The sequence below is a fragment of the Sander lucioperca genome, chromosome 9 (assembly GCF_008315115.2).
Source record: "Sander lucioperca isolate FBNREF2018 chromosome 9, SLUC_FBN_1.2, whole genome shotgun sequence".
In the NCBI taxonomy this organism is placed as follows: domain Eukaryota; kingdom Metazoa; phylum Chordata; class Actinopteri; order Perciformes; family Percidae; genus Sander; species Sander lucioperca.
Genome location: NC_050181.1, coordinates 40,061,882 through 40,084,635, shown reverse-complemented (window position 1 = coordinate 40,084,635; position 22,754 = coordinate 40,061,882). Strand labels below are relative to the sequence as shown.

Genomic DNA, 22,754 nt, shown 5'->3' with positions numbered 1-22,754 from the left:
GTCGTGAGTCAAAATGATTGTGTTACATGACTTTTTATGATACAGAGATTAGTTTCCTGTGTTAACTCGTTAGTCTGATATATGACTACTTTTTTTAATGAGGGCACTGGAACCAGATTTATGGGGTCTTAAGATGATAACAGCAGGCAGTATTTTATTTTAAAGTGATGCTAAGCATTTAAAAGAAACTAAAATAAAACTTTCTTTCTGCAACTAAAAATGTGTTCCAAATAAAAAAGAACCTTTGCTTTAGCTTTAATCAATGCACCCAATGTTTTTTTGTTTCAGCCTTAAAGGTGCTCTAAGCGATTTTGGGTGACGTTACTTCTTGTTGACGTTCGAAGTATTTTCAAACAAAACGAGGCTAGCTCGCCCCTCCCTCCTCCTCATCCCGTCCCCGCTCCCTCCCTTCCGTGCTTTCGTGCACTAATCCCCCAAACCCCAATCCAAAATCCTTCTTGTTGGTTATTGGCTGGAACGCTGGAAGACTGTTATGTTTGGTGGTGCAGGTTGGCACAGTTTGTTTTTGTTGGCGTTTGTGGAGCCTGGGCTGCGACCGCGTTTCTTTACAGTGTGTTCAGGGGACAGGCAGCTTGCGGATAATGAGATGTTTGCTGTATGTGACAAAAAATGTTGTAGCCTAAAAAACGTGTGACATCGCTTAGAGCACCTTTAAGTGGTCTGGTATAACCAATGGCTCAGGGTAGCTAACGTTAGCAAACTTTTAGCATTTACTGTTATACGTTACACATTAATTTGACTTGACTTGAATTTATCATATTGAGTGACTGCTATTCAACAAAAGTTACAAAGGGCTGAGGTATGGAATTGTCCATGTCTGAAAAATAATCCTCAAGCCAAGCCAAACATATCAAAACTATTTAAAACTAAAATAACTGTCTTTGGCCATTTGAGGCCAGCAGAAATAAGCTGTGAACGCAGCACTGACATATTATGATGAGAGTTGCTAATTTACGCATCCAGGAGCACCATTAGCAGTAATATCAAGGCATTTTTGAGTCTACCTGACAAATGCAAGTCAAATATTCACTCTCATTTTATCTCCATCCTCCTGGCTCTTCAGCAGCTAGCTAAATGCTCCATTTGTTGTTCACTAGCTAGTCGCTAACTTTGTTTGCAGTTTGATTTTTGACAGGTAGTGGTAGATTTATCAGAGCTTTTTCGATGTAAACAGCAACAAAGACTAATCTACGAGTACGCTAGACTCGCATTGCCAGAGTGCGGTGATAGTGTACCAAAACAGTTGAGATGCGGGCCATATTACCAAAACAATGACTAAAAGATACTATAAAGCTAGAGTTTAGGGATAAATCACTTTTGTTCTCAGTGTGTTCCTCACTACAAATGGCCCTTTCATATACAAGAAGCCCTGTGATCCATTGTTAAAATAAAAATATTGATTATAGCAGCTTTAAGCAGACCTGAAATTGCATGACGGTGTGGCACACTCTTCCTCACTATCTTCTATATACTAGAGCCCTGGGTTTAGGGTGGATTCATTAAAAACACTCCCTGGTAATAAAGAACACAGATTATCTTTGTTTATTCGCAACATAAACTTAACAGACAAGGGCAGTGCCCAAATGTAGCAATAGGGGTAATTATGTCATTAGCAGCACGGATCACTACTTTGTGTTTGAATAGCATTGGTTTCCTTCTCATCTTCAGTGACCACTAGTTATGTTTAAAGTAGGATTCAGAAGGAAAAAAAAACAGTTCCAGTCATACATGTATGTATTTATTTCCATAGAGACAAGGACAACCATCTATTACTCTTTATGGTGCTTAAGCAGAGTACAAAAGAATACTGACCAGAATCAAAGTTGCATGTCACAATAACTTTGCTGCATTCTGAGGTTGTCAAATGTGACGTGAGAAATTCTTCTTCTTCTTTTAAATCCTAATCACAGAAACACATCCTACTAAGTGAGTACAGTTGTTTTGCACTAGTACTTACAGAAACTTGCTGGTTTAAAATACATTTAAAGCCCATGTTTCAAACTGTCAGTCCAGTAAAACAAAATAACTTAAAAACATTAGCTAATGGTCTTCCAAAAATCTGACAAGCCTAAAAGCAATCCGTCAAACAAAAGAGATTTATAAATAAAACAAAATTGTGCAGACGTAGCATCTCATTTGTATGACACTTCATGGCACTTAGAACTAAATAGAGGCACACTGACTCAATTGAAGCAAAAGGGAGGCCCACAAACACTTAAAATGTGCAGCTTCATTAACATTTGATTTAATCTTTGCTTGATTAAATTAAGGCTGATATTCAGTCGATATTAATGAGGTCCATTAAATGTGCCACAAATCAAGTCTGAGCACAAAAAGACCCTACAACAGTTGGAAGCACTTAAAGCACAATAGCCAACATAAAATCCATTAAGAACTCAAGGCCACCAACAACTTCAGCAGCAATTCTTATTCAAGTCATTCCAATGTTTTGCATTAAAAACAATAATGAGTTGAGAAATAATAAGGCTTTGGCCTGTCTTGCACACAAAATACAGAAAATGTGCCTCGTTTAGACTACAACAATATGTTAGATCCTGAGACCCTCCTTTTAAGAATTTAAATCAAATTAAAAGTTCTACGAGCTGTACTTCATGACTATGACATGAAGGACCTGAGGGGGCCCTTCAGCCCTTTCATTCACACCCCAGAAAAATCTGGAAAATCTTCCTTTATAAAAACACTATAAATACATCCGGCAATGTAAAAAGTCCAGGATGGCATGTGGTTGCTGTTTTTCTTGTTTTGCTTTTGTTTCTATGCAGACGTGAATATACCTGTTCATTCAATCTGCTGTAGTCAAAGGTTTTACTTTGTTAATACTGCTACATTTTTACAGTTTGGTCCAAATAACTTCACTCTAGCCACAACAAGTTCTATTACAGCAACCATAGCCAGTCAAAGACAACCAAATAAGTAAAATTCAGTAGTGTATTGAACTCTATTGCTTTAAAAACTCAAAAATAAGTCTCTCTCCTCAATCTTGAATCTGGAAACCAGTCATTGATATTAAACTGAAAATCAGCTTTCAAACAGACTGTGTACAACAGTTATGTAACATGAAAACGGTCCTCATAAAGGTCAATTAATCAACAGCAAAATAAAACTAATTGCTGCCTTGGTTCTTTCACTGTCAGACCTGGGTCACAATTCAATTTGAAATCCATCCACTGAATTACATACAATAATGGGCCCATTAGTGAGATCATCAAGGCTTAAAATAAAACATGTTTCAAGTTTTTAACCACTCACTATGAATCATATGTCAAACCTCACACGGTCAACCATTTTCCAAAGCATACCATTGTACTGTATGTATTTATGTTTCTTTTTCAAACTTTTTGAAAAAAAGCTAACTTAGCCCTGACCCAGCTATCCCAAAATCTCCAACCCTGGATCCGCCCCTGCGCCTCGCTATCCTCTGTCCTTTGGCCCAACTAGAGATGCCCACAAAGATCATAATAGCCATTTGTTTTTTATTTTTCTCTGCCTCTCTTTCTTCCTTTGACTAATATTGCCTCCCTCTCTTGCTCTCTCTCCCCACTATCCTTTACACAAGAAACACAGGCGTGATTTCTGAAGAATGAAAGTCAACTTGCCAGGGCGACCACTAACTCACTCGTTAAAGCATGGACTCCGTGTAGTCCTTGGCAGTGGCCCGGGTTCGAATCCGACCCCGTCATTCTCCAGCTGCTCTATAATAAAAAGGTAATTAAACCCCTAAAAATTAAAATGGTAAACTTGCCTTTTGTGCCTTCTACCTCGGATGGGTCCATGTTGCATGTCTATAAATGTGGACTTCCCTTCCATGTATTACGTAAATTAAAGGAAACCAAAGAAAAGCTGGAAGCAAAGTTCCTTTCCCAACACATAATATACCTTGGAAAAGGGCAGCCATCATGTACATGCACGTGGGTTAATTGCAGTAAGTGGGCTAACATATGAAACACACTGGGATGGGCCTTTTGGTTAAGACTGAAACTTTTAGTGGGAATTTCCATTGAAATCTGACTCTGACCTGACCAGTGATTTTCCTGCTTACCACAGAAATACTGCTTCTAAACTATTACTACTACCAAACAACAAAAGAATATGTGCAATTCAGTTTTAAGTGTTTATGATTCGTTCTCCTCAGGCCTCTTGAGCATCGCACTGTATTTCATGGGTGCACCGTCCGCTTTCAGCTGCACCTCCACTAACGTGAAGATTGAAATAACCTGTAAGTGAAAACAAGAAATTATTGCAATTTACACTGTCAACTTGCTTGGTCAAAGACACCTTCTAGCCATCCTAACCCCAACCCCCTCCAACTGTTCAGGAAACAAGTTAGTAGTCTTGTTTTCTCCTGTTTAAAGAAAAACGTCTAGTCTAGAAAAAAAATCTAAAAGTCCTTAATATCTGAGATGATGTACTACAATTATAAGTAGTTTCTGTGTCTCATAACTATCTTATTACTGCCGTCTTGAAGTTCCTACAAAAATACGATCACACAGTAAAGGTTTAAAAATCCATGAAACCTGAAATTAAATTCTCCCTTTCTGTTCATATTGAATAATATTTCTATTTTCCTATTGACAGGCTATACCAGCCAACAAATGACAAAAGCATTTTCAGTGTCTGTGGTTCTCACCTGCTCTTCTGGAGCTTTCTCTGGGTCCTCTGGGGTCCAGACCAGAGTCAGCTCGGACTTCTTCCCCACCTTGCGATGGTGGAATGAGTCCAGGCCGGCGACAGACTGAAGGTGGAAACAAATGGTTTCAGATGAAACTGTCACTTGGACCTACCACTGCAATCTGTATATCTGTGTTTATATACTGTCTGTTTATATAAGGGTGTTTAATGTGTAAATATTATTGATGTCAAACGATTAAAATATTTAATCGCGATTAATCGCATTAATGTCATAGTTGACTTGCAATTAATCGCACATTTTTATCTATTCTAAATGTCCCTTGATTTCTTTTTGTCCAATTATTTTTTTTCTCATTTTAATGCTCTTATCAACATGGAAAAGTGGATCGGCTTGCTTTGTGCTTTCGTCGCCTGTCTTTGACGAGGGTGGCGGAGAATTCACATCAGCTGTGTGCTTGACCATCAAGTGGTATTTAAGACTGGACGTGCTGCGATGATAGCTCAGTTCACAACGACAAAACACACAGATCACTTTGGTTTTGTCAATGGAACCATTTGGCAACTTTTTAAAAGTAAACTTTCCATTCAGAATCTTATTGGCATCCATTTCGGTGTGTCGCGCTCGCCATCCACTCAAAACGTAACGTTAGCCTACTACTCTTTGGCCGGCTCGCAAGCCCAAACAAGTGTGTGCGGCTGCCTGTTGTTTTGTTTCCGGTCTAGCTAGATCCGGTGTAGTGTTGTAGTTTTTCTCACGTTACTAGTTGTTGCAACAGCATGTGAAAAAAACTACAAAGTTTGCTAGGCCAAAAAGAACATTAATCTTGCGATAAAAAAATCGACGCCGTTAAAATGGGTTTGCGTTAACACCGTTAATAACGCGTTTAACTGACAGCACTAGTAAATGTGTTTGTTTTATTACTATTATTATTGTTATAACTAATTCTATTTTTTCAATTTCTTATTCTTTATGTATATTCTTTCTCCTATGTCTACTTAATGTGTATTTGTGTTATTCTGATGTGTGTAAAAAAAATATTTTGAGCTGCTGTAGCACAGGAATTTCCCCAGTGTGGGATTAATAAAGTCTATCTTATCTTATCTAATGTGGACTTGGACAGTTGTGAACTGTCACACCATCACTCTCTGGACCGTCTCTTTTCTCTCTCCTGGATGAGCTTTTTTTGGGTAAATAATTGTATGCTGTTGACAAGGCTGAACTGAAAGCCATCTACACAGTCAAAAGAATATCTCTAAAAAAATGGCAGTTATGTCAACAACAAGACAAAAGAGGTATTAAGAATATAAAAAGGCAACATCTAAAAACACTACCATTACTAAAAACGTATGCACTAAAGTATAAAGAAAGCTGAAGCCGAAACGGCAGCTAAATGTTTGTATTAAGACTGAAACCTTTCCCTGTAAATGGAGTGTATTGGAGCTGACCTTGCAGTAGATGCGTTTCTGTACTCCGTATCGGAGAACCAGCACGTCGAAGGACTGATCCAGCACCCCCATCACCATGGCCTCAGAGTCCAGCGGGCCACAGTCCTGAGGAGCACAGACCCAAAACAATACTTCAGTATACTGACAGTATGGTTTTGACATGGCATTAAGGAACTGGTTTAAACCTTGGCTTATTTTACATTTTTAGGATTTATTGAGCACTTGGGTTTTTTTGAGGATACCAAATAAGTTATCAATTCAACGTTCACCCAGGGTCAAAGCCATAGTTCCCGACAATATTAGCCACAGAATGAAACGTGAACCAAAATTGTTCAACAAACTTTGAAGACAGGAAATAAACGCCAAATTTCAGAGAAAACATACATTTAAAAAAATAAAAAAAAAAACATCTAAAAAAGGAGTTATTAAATGTATGTAAAAACTACATTAGTAAACAATTCATGTTCGGGTAGGGCTGGGCGATATGGAGAAAATCAAATATCTTGATATTTTTTATATTTATTTTTAATACTTCGATATCGATACTGCGACAATACTGTAGAGTTGACTATTGGGGCTTTTACAAAATATTTAGACAATGAGATTTTTAGATAACTAATCAATTATGGATATATAATGTGTAAAGTGGGTAAAGGCAAATAATAGAACAAAAAAAAAAAACATCACTGTCAACATCATTTACTGTAATGCTAATGTAATGTGAAACCGGGAAAAAAACCCACATATGCTATATAACAATATTACAATAGTGAAAATCTAAGACGATATCTAGTCTCATATCACAATATCAATATAATATTGATATTGCCCAGCCCTATGTTCGGGTTGATCAATTATTTACAGTTAAACCTAACCTGTTTTTTTTTTTTTTTTTGCCACTGCAGCAATGAGGACAAACACGTACAGCTTGAACAGAAAAAAAGTATGTTGTCCCACTTGACAGCATGTTGCAGTTTGGATACCCACCTTTACAAACACTCCAAAGAAGAGCTCAGAGCTGAGCTCCTGGACTCTCTTGGATAGAGTCTTCTTGTCATTACAGTGTGATGCTTGTTTTTGGACTTCTTCTGTTGACAGCCCCAAATTAGGCCCACAATCTGCATGCAAACATTCAGTGGAAAGACACACACATAATGAGTATGAGAAAAAGAAAAGTAGGAGCAGACAGAAGCAGGATGGGCAGAAACAATGGTCAAAGGCAACATCGCAAACAATGGGAGATCTGAGACTGCTTTGTTCTTTTTTGCATTTCTCTTTCTACTTTATCAAACAGACATGTCCTCCAATACAACCACAGCACTGAAACACACAGGACATTGTGTTATTTGTTAAAATGTGTACGTTTGTTTTTGTGTGTCCAAAAGAGACTTTTGTAGAGAAAGTACGCACTCAGTGAGGAAGCCAGCAGCCTGTGGACAATGATGTCAGCGTAGCGTCGGATGGGGGATGTGAAGTGAGTGTAGAGAGGAACGTTGAGGGCGTAGTGCTTAAATAACGGCTCCTCCTTGAGTACACCTGTACAGAAGTACAACGCCATCTGGGAAATACCAATAACCAACATTAAATTACTGGAAAGCTTTCATTTTTGATTAAGATTAAAGATTAATGCAAGGGGAAAATTAAATGTTTTCACTCTGTTGTTCATTATTACACAAAGGCCTGAAATACACACACATGCTAATGGAGACCTGGCAATACTGGCACCTCCCAGCTACCAGTCCTCACTCCGTACTTAGTCCGCAAAGAGACTTGAACTGGCGACCCTCCGGTTCCCAAGCCAAGTTCTTACGGACTGAGCTACCGCCACCCCATATGTTAAGATGACATGTTTTTCTTTCATGATAACAACTATTACATGCCAGTGGGCGTCTTTTAGCTTTACAAAAGCAAATGTATACCACACAAGTTTGATAAATTTAAAAAAAAAAAAAAAAAAAAAAAAATAAATTGGAAAGTGCCCCTCAGCAGTGGTCTAACCTGCATGGGTCTGGAGCACATGTGGGTGAGGACTTCTTTTCTGGCAGTGGTATACTCATCATCACCAAGAGTAGTATTGAGACTCTTCTGTATGTTGGAAAAGCAGAAATTTTGAATCATTAATACAGTTATTCTTTTAGATCATTTCCAGTAAATCAAATGTTTTGTCAATCACTTATTGAGCGTCAGATCCCCTGTGATATCCCTGAGAGAGGGAAATACTAACATACAACACATCTTCATCACAAAATCATCAAATGGACAAGAAATGTAATATTTGTGATGCAGGACAAAAAAAAAATGTCTAGTAGTTTCTGAGATATTAGAAACTGGGCTACATCTGCGGCATTGTGAGTACTGACATGCAACGCTCCTGCAGAGGAGAGATCTATGTCGATTCCCAACTGGTCACAGAGCTCCTGCAGCTCATCCACCATTTTGGCCTTGGGTGGAGGGTGGCGTCTGAGCAGGGCCAGCTCAGGGAATCTGGAGTGGATGTGGTGGGCTGTGGCAATGTTAGCGAGCAACATGAACTCCTCCACCAACCTAGAGAACAGAGTTATGGATGATGGTTAAATGGCCAAAGCGGTGGAAAAAAGAAAGGCAAACAAAAGAAGGACTATTATTTAAGCACTCCTGACTGATTCAGAGACACATTTCAACAAAGGTTATACATGTGTCTCGTAAAATAAATGGTACTCACTTATTACTGTCTCTGTACTGGTAAACATAGCAGCCTTGAGGCATCATGGTCTCTTTGTCCAGGGTAAAAGACAGTTTTAACTGAAAAAGAAAAAGAAAACACAAGGCATGTACATGAAAATAATGTCAGAAAGCTGACAAATCTGGGTCTTGTTTACAACACTTTCTATATAAGTACTGCTAGGTTACATAGTGTTAGCCAGCTCAAATAACCTTGATAGATATCTTCCAGCAAACTCTCGAACTATCTTTGTGGAACACTTATTTTGAAATACACAGCTACACAGTCTTTACCATGCCCAATTTCTTAACTACTGTATGAAAGGAAACCCTACCATAGAGGTCAGAGTCAAACACAAGGCAACGAGTACTAACCTGGTCGAGTCTGAGGGCTCCGCCGGAGAAGCGCTGAGCCCGTAGGTTCTTGGCAATGGAGTGCAGGTTGAGCACAGCCTGATGGATCTCATCGATGGGGTGCTCAGGGTCCGCAGGTGGCAGCTCCTCAGCAGAGAACATCTTTTCAGGGGCTTCGATCATGCTCTGAGCATGGTCGTAACTCAGCTTCACGCAGGAGCGGATGACTGAGCGGCCAAACCACTCACTCAGGATCTGGGCAGGTGAAGTGGAACCAATGAGATGAATCACAAAACAGGAAAAAAAAAAACAAACACCCCAAGCAAATGGCAGCACCATTTCAGCTTAATCAATCAGCCATCAGACGCTACCTGATGAACTTAACCTTCTACTGTTTGAGTGCAACTCTAACTGGTCCATGAATTTGATATGGTCATACCTTCCCCTCCGGTGTGATTTTCCAAATGACAGAGAAAGTGAGTCTGTCAGTGAGAGGATTCAGACTGCACAGCTCCTCACACAGCAGCCTGGGCAACATGGGGATCACCTGGACAGTGACAAAAGACATGCACACAGTGAGTTCTGAATAAGTTATTCATAAGTTAAGCTAAGTATATAAATAAAATAAACAGGTCAAGCAGCACTCACCTTTTGAACCATATACACACTAGTTGCTCTCTGGCTGGCAATGGCATCCAGAGCGTTGTCCTCCCCCACAAAATAACTCACATCAGCAATGTGGACTCCCACCTCAAAGTTACCTGAGTTGAAAAGACAGTTTATGACACAACTTCCCATCCAACTGGAAAAATAGTATCTATATCAGAATTCATGTTCATCATTATCATCACTTAGCTCCTCAGTTAAGTTAGATTACCATCAGGGAGTTGTTTACAGGACAGAGCGTCGTCCAGGTCTCTGGCGGTAGAGGGGTCAATGGTGAAGATACACTCCTTCCTACATGAAAAACAATGCTTTGTGAATTATAGAAATACATGTCCTAAATTAAGACTTAATACACTTGTTTATTGCCATTAGATGTGCAGAGCTGCAAAGATTAATCAATGAATCGATTAGTTGTCAACTATTATAATAATCGCCAACTATTTTGATAATCAATTTATCAATTGAGAGAATAATCAACAGATTAATCGACAATGAAAATAATGGTTAGTTGCAGCCCTAATTGGATGGCAAAGCGTCACATTATCAGTAGCTCAATTATAAGCAATCATGTGTCTGGGTCTATAGAGCTCACATCTTTATTTTTGTGCCAAGCTGGATCTGGCTCATGTAGTATGTTCCCACTCAGAGAACATATTCGTAAAAAAGGATAAGAATGTAGAGCTACATAAGCATGTATGGGCTTCACAGTCCTACCTCAGGTCTCTCCTTTTTCTCATCTCCTCAGGTGGGATGGTCCAGGGCAAGTTCTTGGGAAGGCAGTCTAACACCTCATCTGAGAACTCAGAAAAATCAACGTCGTACTCTACCAGGATGCCCTCCGTCTCTGGCTCAATTTCTCCAGCCTGACCCAGTGTCTTAGCAAGTTGACTGGAGGAAACATTAGGAGAGAGTCCGGTTGGTTGTTATACTGTTAAAGTGGTTCCCTGCATCAAGCTTTGAACAGAACACTCACCCTTCTGCAAAGTTGCTGTCGGCTGCCCAGCTGGTGATCCGACATATGAACAAGGTGTTGCTGTAGTCCCCCGGGCGGGAACTAAAGTCTTCGGGACAGTCAGCAAGGAAAACGTTAATCCGTGGCACCCGGTGGTCCACGGGGGAGAACATGGCAAAAGGCTTATCTGGTAGGAATTTCAGGAAGCCTGTCACAGCTCTCGAGTGTTTCTTTTCAACAATGTACACCACCTGCCAGACAAATGGTAAGTGTCTATTTACTATCCTGAGCACAAATGACAAACTGCTGCCAAGGAACAAGTGAAAGACCAAGCAGAACGTTTCTGATCTTAGGTTATCGTTAGTGCAAACAAAATTTCTTTTAGTTTCTTTTCATAGTAAAAGCTTTTCAGTGACGATAAATGTGTAGCTTTTATTGTGAAGTTGTTGTGGCAACTTAGCATTACTCGTGGTGCCGTTATAGCCCTGCCGTTATTTCATGTTAAGCAGTACTACTACTACTACTACTACTACTACCACCACCTGTATCATTGTGGTTAGTTTTATCTGGAAAATACTTGGTAAAAAAAAATAATCTAAGAAATACAGCACAGCTGATAGGTGGGACACTCACTTTAGCAGTCTTTTGGAGTATTTCCCCATTGGGCCGTGGTGTTGAGGGGTCTTCCAGAGGTTCCACTATTTCCATCAGATGAAAGGAAAAAATTAGATGCATTAGCTGAACTATTGCTTTTATTTGTTTTTTTGCTTCTGTGCAATGATACTCTTCTTAGACCAGTAAATAAAATATTCAAACACAGATACCACAAGTCCCTATATTGATTGTGATAGGCAACAGCTGCTATAATCACAACTCCTTTACAGTACCTGTGTCAGTGAGGGTGGTATTCTGCACTTTGCGGATGAGTTCATCCTGGTCGCTACACTGGTCTTCCACAGTAACATCAGGCCTGGGGGTGCGTGCTGTCTTTTTCTGCACAATGTTTTCTTTCAGGCTCTCTGACTCACTGGTGCCATCACAGTCAGTATCTGACCTCACAACCTAAACAGAAAGCATTTATCATCAGTCTAAAATGGAGCCTATAATAATAATAATAATAATAATAATAATAATAAAACTTGAAAAGCTGACGCCAAAAGTTTAAGACATCAGGCTTACAAACTAAAACTATACTGTACACAGATAGGTAAGTACAGTTTACCTTCCACTGCTCCCGGGGGAGAATTTGCACCACCACTATGTCTCCATTCAATGCTCTGTTACGAGCCACAATCCCATCCAGAAATATATCCCGTGTGTCATCCTGCAAAAATCAAAAAGGGAGTGCTTTTTTTTTTTTAGAACCCATTAAACAAGTTGTTGAAGCAGCAAAACATTACATTTGACACATTGTGTCAAATGCATTCTGTGTTGAACTTACAGGAGATGGGACAAAAGCTTCGTGGTATTTCTTTGGGTTGATTCTTATCTGTCCCTGCAGAGAAAGTATGTCGAATTAGGAAATAATTCCACCAGTTTATTGTGTTACCCATACTCAATATAGATTTGAATACAGTTTCAGGAACAGTAACCCTGGGTTTTTACCTGAATAAGTTCTCCTCTTTTAAGGCCATGGGAAACCTCCTCAAATGCCATGTAGGATTCAAACACTTGTTTCTTTGATCCTCTGCCTCCTTTGTTCTTACTCTTGTCAGCAGGAGAATTGGCACTTGAAGCTAAAAAAAAGATTTAACTCTTAATTAATTTAATCCATCATAAACCGTCACATTCCAAATAAAATGTGTGTACCTGCTGAGAATTAAGAAAACATCTCAAAAACTAACCTACAATTTACCTCTGGATTGCTGCAGTGTTTTGTCTTTACCATAAGGGGACATCTGAGTGTCAAACCCAGACTTTGATGTCCCTTCTCTGCTTTTCTCCTCTTCCGGGTGCTTTGGCAGGTTTTTTTTCTTTGACTTTTTCATCTTCTCTTGCTCCTGTCCACTTGTACTGGCTTTCTTTGGGGACTGGGGATGTCCAACAAATGAGTCAGTCTCTTTTGAGGTGACTTCTCTGTTAGAGTCCTTGCTTTTCTTCTGCTGCTTCTGGTGTTTCCTCAAGTCATTGGGTTTTAAAGTGCTAAGCTCCTCACCAGACTCGACGTCTCCATCGTGGCTGGTGGCGGTGTCCCTTCTCTGTCCCCATCGCTGTCTGTCAGACACACCCTGCTTCCTTTCACAGTCCTGCTGAGCATTGCGGGTGCTTAGTTTCTCCATGTATAAAGACAGGGAACTCTCCTCTCCTTTACTTTTCATGGAAGAGGGGGAGAAGTCACTTGAATCAGAGAAATCATTCGGGACTTGGTCCCTTTTTCGCTGTGGTATGTTCTGCCTGTCACTCTGGGCTTTGAGCAGTGTGCTTGGCCCATTTCCTTCCCTTTGAAATGCTGTGTCCTTTGCATATTGCTCTAGATACAGACTGAACTTGCTGCTGCTGTGCTGGCTGAGAAGCCTGGCATATGCGTCTTTCTGAGGAGGAGTGCTCGACTGAGTCTGGCTGCGCTTTGGCTCTCGATTCCGGTTCTTCGATTGCCGAGGAGAATCCATATGGCAATCCTTACAGAAACGCTCTCTGAAAAGGCAAACAGCACACTGTGAGTGCTGCCATTCAAGCTATCGTCAGTACACATTTCAGACAAGGTAGCTTTATTAGGCAACAATGTTAACAATTCAGTGCACTCAAAATATGTTACAATATGAGATCGTTATCTAAAATTAATTTGAAGAAAATGAAAGCAACACTTCAGTAGCTAACTTTTGTTGCGTAATCCATTCCCCTTACGTCATATACATTAGTTAGTTTAACTTAGCTAAGTCATAATTACAAACGTAAACATGACTGGAAGTTAACCAAGTAAACATTACTTAAAGTTACATTGAGATGATACGAGACAACAAACTCTGTATCATCATATTGTCTTCGGTATTAACGTCTCTACGAGCTCAGAATGCCTTCTAAACATATGTATCCTATAGCTACCAGCTAAATAACGTTAGCTAGCGCTTATTAGCAGTGGCTGACTAGCATCAGCTATGCTAACTGCAACGGCAGGTGTTGGTTTAACGTTAACTAGCTAGCTAGATAACTAACGGTACTTGTATGTCAGACAGACCACGATAAACGACTCGAAAATGGACTGAACGATTGTCACACTTAAAATCTTAACCATTACCTTATTTACTGCGTGTAAGATATGTAACTTAGCTGTTATTCAGAGCAAAGTGCTAGCTAGCTGATGCATTCACTTCCTCCGTCGTCGTGAATTGAATGGTTACAGTCATGCTACCTTTGAGAGCTATCGGAAATATCAGAATTAGCCGAACGCACGAAAACGCCACAATAGGGGAAAGTCAAGATACAATACAAATATGGCATTTTTTGACCTGTCCTCTTATAAATTATTAGTCAGGACAATCCTGTTACTACATAGATTTTGGATATTTGACTTATCAAACCCTAAATTAATGAATTAATCAGGTGGTACAGTTTGGTAAAAGTCTATTGACACAATGAATCAGTACCCGAGGTGCTGTCATTCATTCTAGTATTCACTGAGCAGCTCCATGACCACACATAAGAGAGACACAAGCAACCTCTAGAGGGCAGCAAATACTAAATATTTCATTGATTTGACTATACAGTGACTTATTGCTGTGTGTCAGTTGTGCGAACTGTCAACTGTCTGATGACAACGATAGGAAGAAAGTAAACTTAACCTTCAGTCAGACAGAAATGTCTGTGTCTGAGTGTGTGAAGACATATGTTGTTCTACAGGATGAATATAGTTCTTAGCTATCACCTACAGTATATTTGCTATATATGCTCCCTCCTGACAACCTGATTTCACACCTGTCTGTTCACGCTTGCTTCGCTTGCATAGTACAAGACAACTCATAAAGCCTCCTTCAAGCACACACACACACACACACACACACACACACACACACACACACACCGCTTCCTTAGTATAATTCACCTTTGGCTAGGTGTATGTGTGCAGTCAGATGGTGCCTTCATACATCTGAGGATATACTGTAGATGAGGGTGTCATATCTCACCCAAAACTTTCTTGGAAACTTGCAAGACACTGATGCATACAGATCACATGTCTTGTCTTCAGTTGTTGTGATTAAGTTATGTACAGTAATAACTTTGCATGATTGAGGAGAAATCAGCTCGGGTGAAAGCACCTAAAACGGAACCCCCACACCGAGTCTCACTCCACCCGGTCTCCAGTACATCCTCCCAGACCAACCAACCAGATGACATCTCTTTCCTGTCGTCTCCAGTACATCCTCCAGGACCAACCAACCAGACTACATCTCTTCTCAATCTCACCCACCATCCAAATCTATTACTATGTTCTTAACATTCATTATAATCAAGCATTCATTACATCTTTAAATTACATATTGTTGTGGCGTGGTCCTTGCTAGTGAATTGTGATTTAATTAAGTCTCAGCTGCTGTTGCACTATTAGACATACTGTAGACTGTATTTGTGCATATCTGGTTTAAACAGTAGCTGGGTGTTATCAGTTTAACAGTTGTTGGAAACAGTATCAAACTAATGCTGAACTAAACTAATATGACCAAGGGGTATCATATACTGGTACTGGATCATATACTTGTACTGAAGCCAGGAAAGGTACAGAGGGACCCCTGACTTAGAGGCAGGAGAAAGGACATAATCACCAATGCCAACACTGGACCTGTTTATTTGATAAATTTGAGGATATAGGTGCTACTTACTCTCCTCCCTGTCCAACAGTGAGAGACAGCACCAACTACTATGCAGGATGAATTGGCCGCTTTACATATTTGCAGGTGTGTTCTGACTCCAAGTTCAACAGCACAAATCAATATTTCTTCTATATGTTCCCAGTTGTTTGGCTTGTGATAGACTAGCAAACTATCTAGCGTTTACACAGGCTCTTGCCAATTGTGTTGGAATAGGCTTCAATTTATGTTACCATCACAGTAACAAGGGGAACACGTGTTTATAGATAAAGAACAACATATTTTGCCAACATTTGATAAGATATTGTAACAATACACACTCAGACCATTCACCATTTTGTGCTGATATTTGCAGATGAAAAAGTTTTTTTTCACTAGCATTAGTTGATTGAACTGTCCTTCCTTTGGCAGACTGTACCTAGGGAAATTAACATAGTCACAGTTTTCAGAAGCCTTTTTCATCTTCATCAGGTAACTGTGGGTGATCTGGCAGTCAGAGCATTGGCATTTAACAGAATCCTTAAACTTTTACTATTTCCCTAATTTGAATCTTGATGGCCTGTTTCTGTTTCATACCTCCACAAAACTAGTGGATTTCACTCAGAATTCTGATGAGTGACAGAGCTTGAGCTACTATGCTTGAGCTACTGAACATTAAATATAATATAGAGCTTAAAAAATAATGTCTTCATTTTCATCATTTCTCCTTCATTATTCTTCATCATCACTCTCTGTAACCTTTCTGATACCCTACTGTAAACAGTCTTGCTATACTTCCAGAAGCTTCACAACAACCAAAGTATAAAAATATTTCCCACGTTAAAGTTGTTGACAGCTTATTAGCTTAGCACAGATAAAGAGCTGTGGGTAAGACTGAAGCTTTTAACATCAGAAGATGACTCTATAGAATTTGGAGAAAATGTTAAGCCTCTGATAAAAATACACAACCATACCCTTTAAAGGAATGGTTATTCAATGTCCTCTAGTTTCATTACAACCCAGTATTAAAAGCACAACATTGTAAACTTTTCTATTAGGCCCTGACTGGCCACCTTCCCACTGACAGCAACTTGAACTGTTTAAGTTCAAATACAGCTCCCAGCGGTAGCAAAGCAGACAAAAAAAGCATCCAAGTAAATGCACTTTTGCTCATGAGGCTGTTTTCCTTCTCTTGCTCTTTTCTGAAGAAATCTAAAGGAACCTCTGGGAGAATACTGAGCGTGGGTGAACGAACAGTTGGTACATCAGCCTCTCTACCACTGTTGTGGTTGTACGGACTCAAGTTGTAAAGCATGCAGATGAAGCAGCAAATGCCTATCAAATATTCATCAGGCCAGGGGAGGCAGTGCAGCTTGTAAAAGAAGATGAAATAGAGGGGGCAGGAACAGTTGCTTCGTACAGTCTCTGCCTCTGATGCTCTTTCACTGCTTGGCACTGTCACCTTTTTTTGATGGGGCCCAGAGGCTGCTTAGTCATTTAAGCCAGTGCACAAAATGAATGAACGAGTGATTTATGGGATTAGCAAGTATTTTCGTGTCAGTATTATCTGCTCTATCACCATTTATCCATCTGCCAATGCATATCCGTCATTATCATGTCCAAATATAAGGCTGATTTTGGCACAGATTGATCAGTATGTGAGTGTGAATGTGTGTAAGAGGGGTATATGCTGCAGGGCCAGACAGGTTACACTTCCTCATCACTGGCTGCAGTGGGCAGCATGGGGAGATCTTTACAGTTGTCAACTTCCACTGCCATGGCAACGGCCTGCGAGTCACCTCGGGCGGGCTGCAGACTGCAACGCCCATTTATAGTCCTGATGGACCATTGCCCCTGGGAATCTCAGAGCAGACCGAGACAGATACTAAAGTAATAAGCCCATTGAGGCTGTGGTTTACAATGATTTCAGAACAGCTAAGTGGTATTGTTAGGCACGACGCGGAGCATGAACACAAACACTCACTCACACAACAACAAAAGCAATGCTTTCATGTTTTTTTTGGACTCATGAAGTATCTAATCACAGACAGGCAGCACAGATTGGGATGTCCAACCTTGCTTATCTGTGTAAATGAGTAAAAGAGGTAGGCTCTGGCTTCCCTTGTTCACATGCACCTACATTTATATTTGTTTGCCTCATGTCTGTTTAACTGTGTCTATGTATATAACATATACACTGTAAGGCCAAAAGTAAGTGGACACCTCTGTCCCCATACTTTTGTGTTCAAGGCCCTATAGTTCCATTAAAGAGAGGCTTAATGCTACAACATGATGTTTTAGCTTTGGGAAGGCCTGAACTGCAGCACTTGTGATCCCTGCAGTTTGTGAGGTTTGAGGTAAAAGTTTCATACAAATAATGCTAGTTTGTCGTATACAGTTTTATGAACTGTGCATTAAAAATCTTCACTGTGAGCACTTATACATTATTCTGTGATATGCTACAAATATGTATTGATATTGTCTAAAAGTCTTGTCATGTAGTCTACACGAGCCAAACAACAACAACAACAACAACAAGAAGTTTCTGATCATGGACGCCTTTTAAGAGCTCCTCCACTTCCTGCCACTGTCATTTCCGCACCAACTAAGCTGAAATTGAATATACTTTGGTTTCTGACGATCTGAACATTGCTGGATTTACAGTATCACCCATTGCTGTGTTTACACAAGCTTCTCCATCAGATCACAAGTAATGAAGGACAATGCAACACAATGTATCCTTTGCACTGCTGACTGAATGAGTGTCTCAGCAGTATTCTCATTAGCAGATGCAGCTACGTAGGCTTCAGTGTAGGTCTGCAATATGCCAACTATGGAAGGTGTGAGGGTGTTTTCTACTTAATCGACTTCCATTAGTATTTTGAACATCTTGAAGTTTCAAAACACAAATGTGGCTTACTCCACATAGCATAATTCTAGTATTAACGATCATGACGACACAAGTATAGGCCTACTATGTTAAAACCAGAGCTTTATTTTGGTGGAAAACGTGACGTGGAAGTAAATGATTGTATAGTTTTAGGAATTAGTTGGTAACTTTGGGCTTATTTCTGGAAATGTGAGGAAAAACTGTGAGACCCACGAAATATTTTGGTGTAATGTCTAGCTGTCCACATACTTTTGGCCATAAACTGTAGACAGAAAAAGTATATTGTATATTCAGTAGTACAACATATATACATGTGTATATGTTTGTCTCTGGTGGTCTCACCCTCATTCACACTATTCTATTCTACTCGTGACGAGGCTGCTCCTCCATCCTCGTCACTGACAAGCCTTCACCACCTCCACCACCCTCGCTTTTCTTCCTACGGGCGCTACTTTCAGCACCGGACAGCTCCAGTCTTTCCCACGCTCCGCCCACCTCCGGCAGACTGGCAGTTAGAAACAACCACACACACCGGTGGGCGACACTTTAGATGACCTATTAGGGTTTTATAGGGAGGGACGGAACTTCAAGAACAATTTGCTCCGTTCCTTGTCATCATACTCCTATGTCTCACATGGATTTCTCCGAGAAGGAGAAAAGAAAAGAGAGATCGTGAGTGCTCGGTTAGAACGTCGCTTCATATGGATTGCGGACTGATGAGGAGTCAGTGTTGTTTCTTCATTAGAAGGCTGGAGGCTGATGAGATAGAAAACGGAGAAGAAGAAGACGAAGAGAGGGAAAGTCTGTGCTTTCGCGGACAGAAGATGCACAGGATGAGAAGTGGAAAGGCTCTGTCGTTTTCAGCTTGATCATGGGTATGAAATTCAGGAAATTCTCTGGTGTGTGCTTCTCAAAGTGGTTCTAATCCCGCGAAGAAGCAGAAGAAAGAGAGTGGGCTCCGGTTATGCTCGCCACACTTTGCCAAGTGCCCCCGGATTCTTCTTTGTGCCTGTAAAACAGAAAGATATGGCTCTCCTGGTCGTCCCGCTGCTTCTGCAAACAGGACTGGTTTTGGGATCAAACTACGGTTATGTGGAGTGGTCGGATAATGAGCGAGACGAGAAGAACCCACCGGTCTTCAGCACCCAAAACATCAACAGGGAGCCGCCCCACCACCCGACCTACTACTCGGTACCGGCCACGGAGCGCGCCGTGGTGGCGCACAAAATTGAGGAGGACCTGCCGAGGGTGGTGACCGCGTTCCTGCACACCGGGGATTCCTCAGCGCTGAGGCATGTCAACTGTTCGCGGAGGTACGAGCTGAGGAGCCTGCGAGGCGGCCTGCACGTCGCCTCCCACTACTCCCTGCACAGCATCCTGGACACTGTAGCGCACGCCACAAACTTCCTGAACATGATCCTGCAGGCCAACAGGTCCCGGGAGCAGAGCCCGCGGATGGACATCCACTGGTACCACGCGCTGGTCCAGAGTATCCTCGAGGGGGACCCCAAAATCTACAGGGCGGTGGTGACCTTCCACGCGGACGCACCGACACCGGGCCCACAGGTTTTCCTCCAGGCGACCAGAACCGAGAAGGAGGTGGTGCTGCAGGACTTGTCCGGCTCTGCGCACCGTCTGAGGAGCAAGAGCCCGGAGTCCGACTGGTTTACTGAGTTTAGGGACGGGAGGAGACCACACATGCACAGAAGAGTCCAGGAGGCGTCGGGCACCAAGAGTGGAAGTTACCTTCTGGACAAAAACCAGATCAAGTGGTCGGCGCCGTACCTGGAGTGTGAACACGGGGCGTTTGTGCCATATTGGCTGCTCACCTTGTCTGCTGGCTTTTATGGACTGAAGAGGAACTCTGCACCAGAGTTCAGGTGAGAGGATGTGTTAGCGGTGTTAGGAATAACATAATTTTCAAGAAGAGCTGCATCGTGTGTGTGTGTGTGTGTGTGTGTGTGTGTGTGTGTGTGTGTGTGTGTGTGTGTGTGTGTGTGTGTGTGTGTGTGTGTGTGTGAAAGAGACAAAGAAAGAACATGCAGTTTGTGTTTGGTAAGTTTTGTGATAGCATCTTTAGTCCTTAAAATGTATTCATAACTTCATGTATATTACACATTCATTCCACAAATATACAGTATACTTATCATTAACAGTGAACCAAAACTAAGTATCCCACATTTGATTGACAGTAATGCTCTGAGAGACTGAATGTAAATATGGATTCAGATGATTTGCAGCCTTGATGCAAAAAACAGATGGTGTAAAAGAGGCTTCACAGACACAGGTAGACCTTTCTCATTTAATATGCTTGCCTGTCAAAGCACAGCTGTGCATCTCTACTGCTACAGCTTACCATCTAACAAACACTGCAAGCTTTACACAGTGTGTTTGTCGGTGAAGGGATCTATACATGTAAGCTGCCATTTGTGTGCTTATGTTAGGTGCATAAAATCACCCAAGGATCTCATATTTCAAGGCTCATCATAACTTGTTAACAAAAACTTTCTCAATTTTTGGATCCAAAATTCTATCACACACACACACACACACACACACACACACACACACACACCTCTTCGCAGCGGCAGCAACTTGTTCTCTAGTATATCTCGAGCATCTGTGCCCTCGTCCATCAAATCCAGTTTGGTGATTATTCCAATAGTCCTCAGACCTAGAAAAGGGGTCAAAAAGAGAAAGGAAGGATGTAATAGAAATCTAGAAATGCTTTTTTGGAAGGTTAAAGGCACCATTTTTTTTTTATAATTGATTAATCATGTGGTTCACTTTCCTGAGTAAAAATGCAATACTTGCTGGTACAAGTTTCTTAAATGTGGGCTGTTTTGACAAAATTAGCTACTTGCGTCTCCAGCAAAATGCTGAGTAAAATCTACCTTAACTGCGACTGATGATGAATAAATGTAGGTGAAATTTTATGTTGGAGACCCATAAATGTTGCTTTGTGGCTCAGCAGTGTGTCGTGCTAGTGATTGGGGCCTCAGGTTGGCAGGCATCCACCCTGCTGACGTGTCCCTGAGCAAAGTGCTGCATCACTACCTGCTCCAGGGTACTGCGGATATGGTGGTAACTGTAGAGTTACCATAGAATCAGTATGATCAGAATCATCATGTAAGCTATGTACTGTATGAGTGAGACACTTTCATTTTGAGTTGAGAGTCTTCAATTTGCTTTAACAGCTCACATATTTCTGGCTTTGATGCCCCGTTTGTCTCCAAAAATGACTTATTACCTGTCTGAAACTATCAACATGCAGTGATAAGGATGTTTAACTGGTGAGAGAAACGGAAGATCTGCTTGTGTCAGTTGCCATAAGTGTCTGTTAATTTAGGTTTCAATAAATTCATAATTAGTCTATAACAATTAAAACTTAGTCAAGTGTGAGTGTTAAAATGATTGTGAAATTTTACAAGTGATTTTTGACAGAAGAAGAAAAGTCAGTTACTCGTGCATCAAATCCCACTTGTGAAGTTGCATAGGAATATAGAAAAGAAAATCCTGAACACTGCTTTTGCAATATTAGACTATATTATTGTTGGCTGATGTTGAAATGAGATGTGGAAATGGTATGCATTCTAAAAAAAACATGTTTTTCTCATTCTTCAAATCCCTAAGACTACAAGGTAAAACAATGCAACAAAGTTTTCTGATTTCCTGTTTTCACAAAGGATGTGTTATATATTGATATGCAAAGTAATAAGTTTGACCCTAGTAGCTTTTTCCAGGGCTCTCAGTCAAACTGCATGGTCTTCATGTGTATGCGGCTTTAAGTTAGGATTGAAAATTAATTCTTGACCTTGGATATAGTAGTTTAAACTCAAGGGTCCACTTACTAACTTTTTATCCCAGAGCATTCATGCCTAACACGGTGGAAGTCCTAAAATGCTATGAATGATATCACAACAGCTATTGAGCTCGTTTTTCACTTTGTCAACAACAGATATGATATAAGCAGTTGGAGCCAAGTTAGAAGGGAACATAATAAAGTGGTTGTTTAAGACCACAACTGCAACTACACAACTCAATCCATTTCCAATCCACTCTTTCTCCTCACTCTACTTCTTGTCATGTGAGTGTGGTCTGCAACTTCTCTGCGACTTCTTTCACTCACCTCAGTCCTGTGATGACATTTCTAAAAATAGAAAGCTTGTTGGCTCTGAAGAGAAAAGCATGAGCTAGTGTAGATGATGGAGTTAGTTACACCATGTCTTGCTACTTTCTACCTAAAAGCAACCTCTTTCTCTTTTTTTCCTTTTTCACTTTTCTTCCAAGGCCA

General features: G+C 40.7%; 2 protein-coding genes across 3 annotated transcripts in view; one reads left to right on the top strand and one right to left on the bottom strand.

The window, feature by feature from the left end:
- Positions 1-1,740: 1,740 nt before the first annotated feature.
- On the bottom strand, positions 1,741-14,140 carry dis3l2 (DIS3 like 3'-5' exoribonuclease 2). Of its 2 annotated transcripts, none has more exons than XM_031306837.2 (21): positions 14,025-14,140; positions 12,645-13,423; positions 12,395-12,525; positions 12,231-12,284; positions 12,012-12,113; positions 11,677-11,851; positions 11,423-11,487; positions 10,811-11,040; positions 10,552-10,725; positions 10,049-10,128; positions 9,820-9,932; positions 9,611-9,718; positions 9,193-9,426; positions 8,819-8,898; positions 8,478-8,661; positions 8,116-8,202; positions 7,528-7,675; positions 7,105-7,235; positions 6,118-6,222; positions 4,670-4,774; positions 1,741-4,256 (listed from the first exon to the last, which is right to left on the bottom strand). In XM_031306837.2, exons 2-21 carry the CDS (start codon positions 13,396-13,398, stop codon positions 4,155-4,157), a joined length of 3,162 nt encoding a protein of 1,053 aa, XP_031162697.1. In that variant the 5' UTR covers positions 13,399-13,423; positions 14,025-14,140; the 3' UTR covers positions 1,741-4,154. The 2 variants fall into 2 exon arrangements, with proteins under 2 accessions (XP_031162697.1, XP_035861053.1); XM_036005160.1 differs by having other exon boundaries at positions 12,675-13,423.
- Positions 14,141-18,989: 4,849 nt separating this feature from the next.
- The window catches only part of LOC116065082 (probable G-protein coupled receptor 158), a 72,909-nt gene continuing 69,144 nt past the window's right edge, over positions 18,990-22,754 (top strand). Inside the window, exon 1 of the mRNA XM_036005185.1 lies at positions 18,990-20,340. Within this exon, the coding sequence (XP_035861078.1) occupies positions 19,487-20,340 (854 nt within the window). The 5' untranslated portion in view covers positions 18,990-19,486. The remainder of the gene's footprint in view (positions 20,341-22,754) is intronic.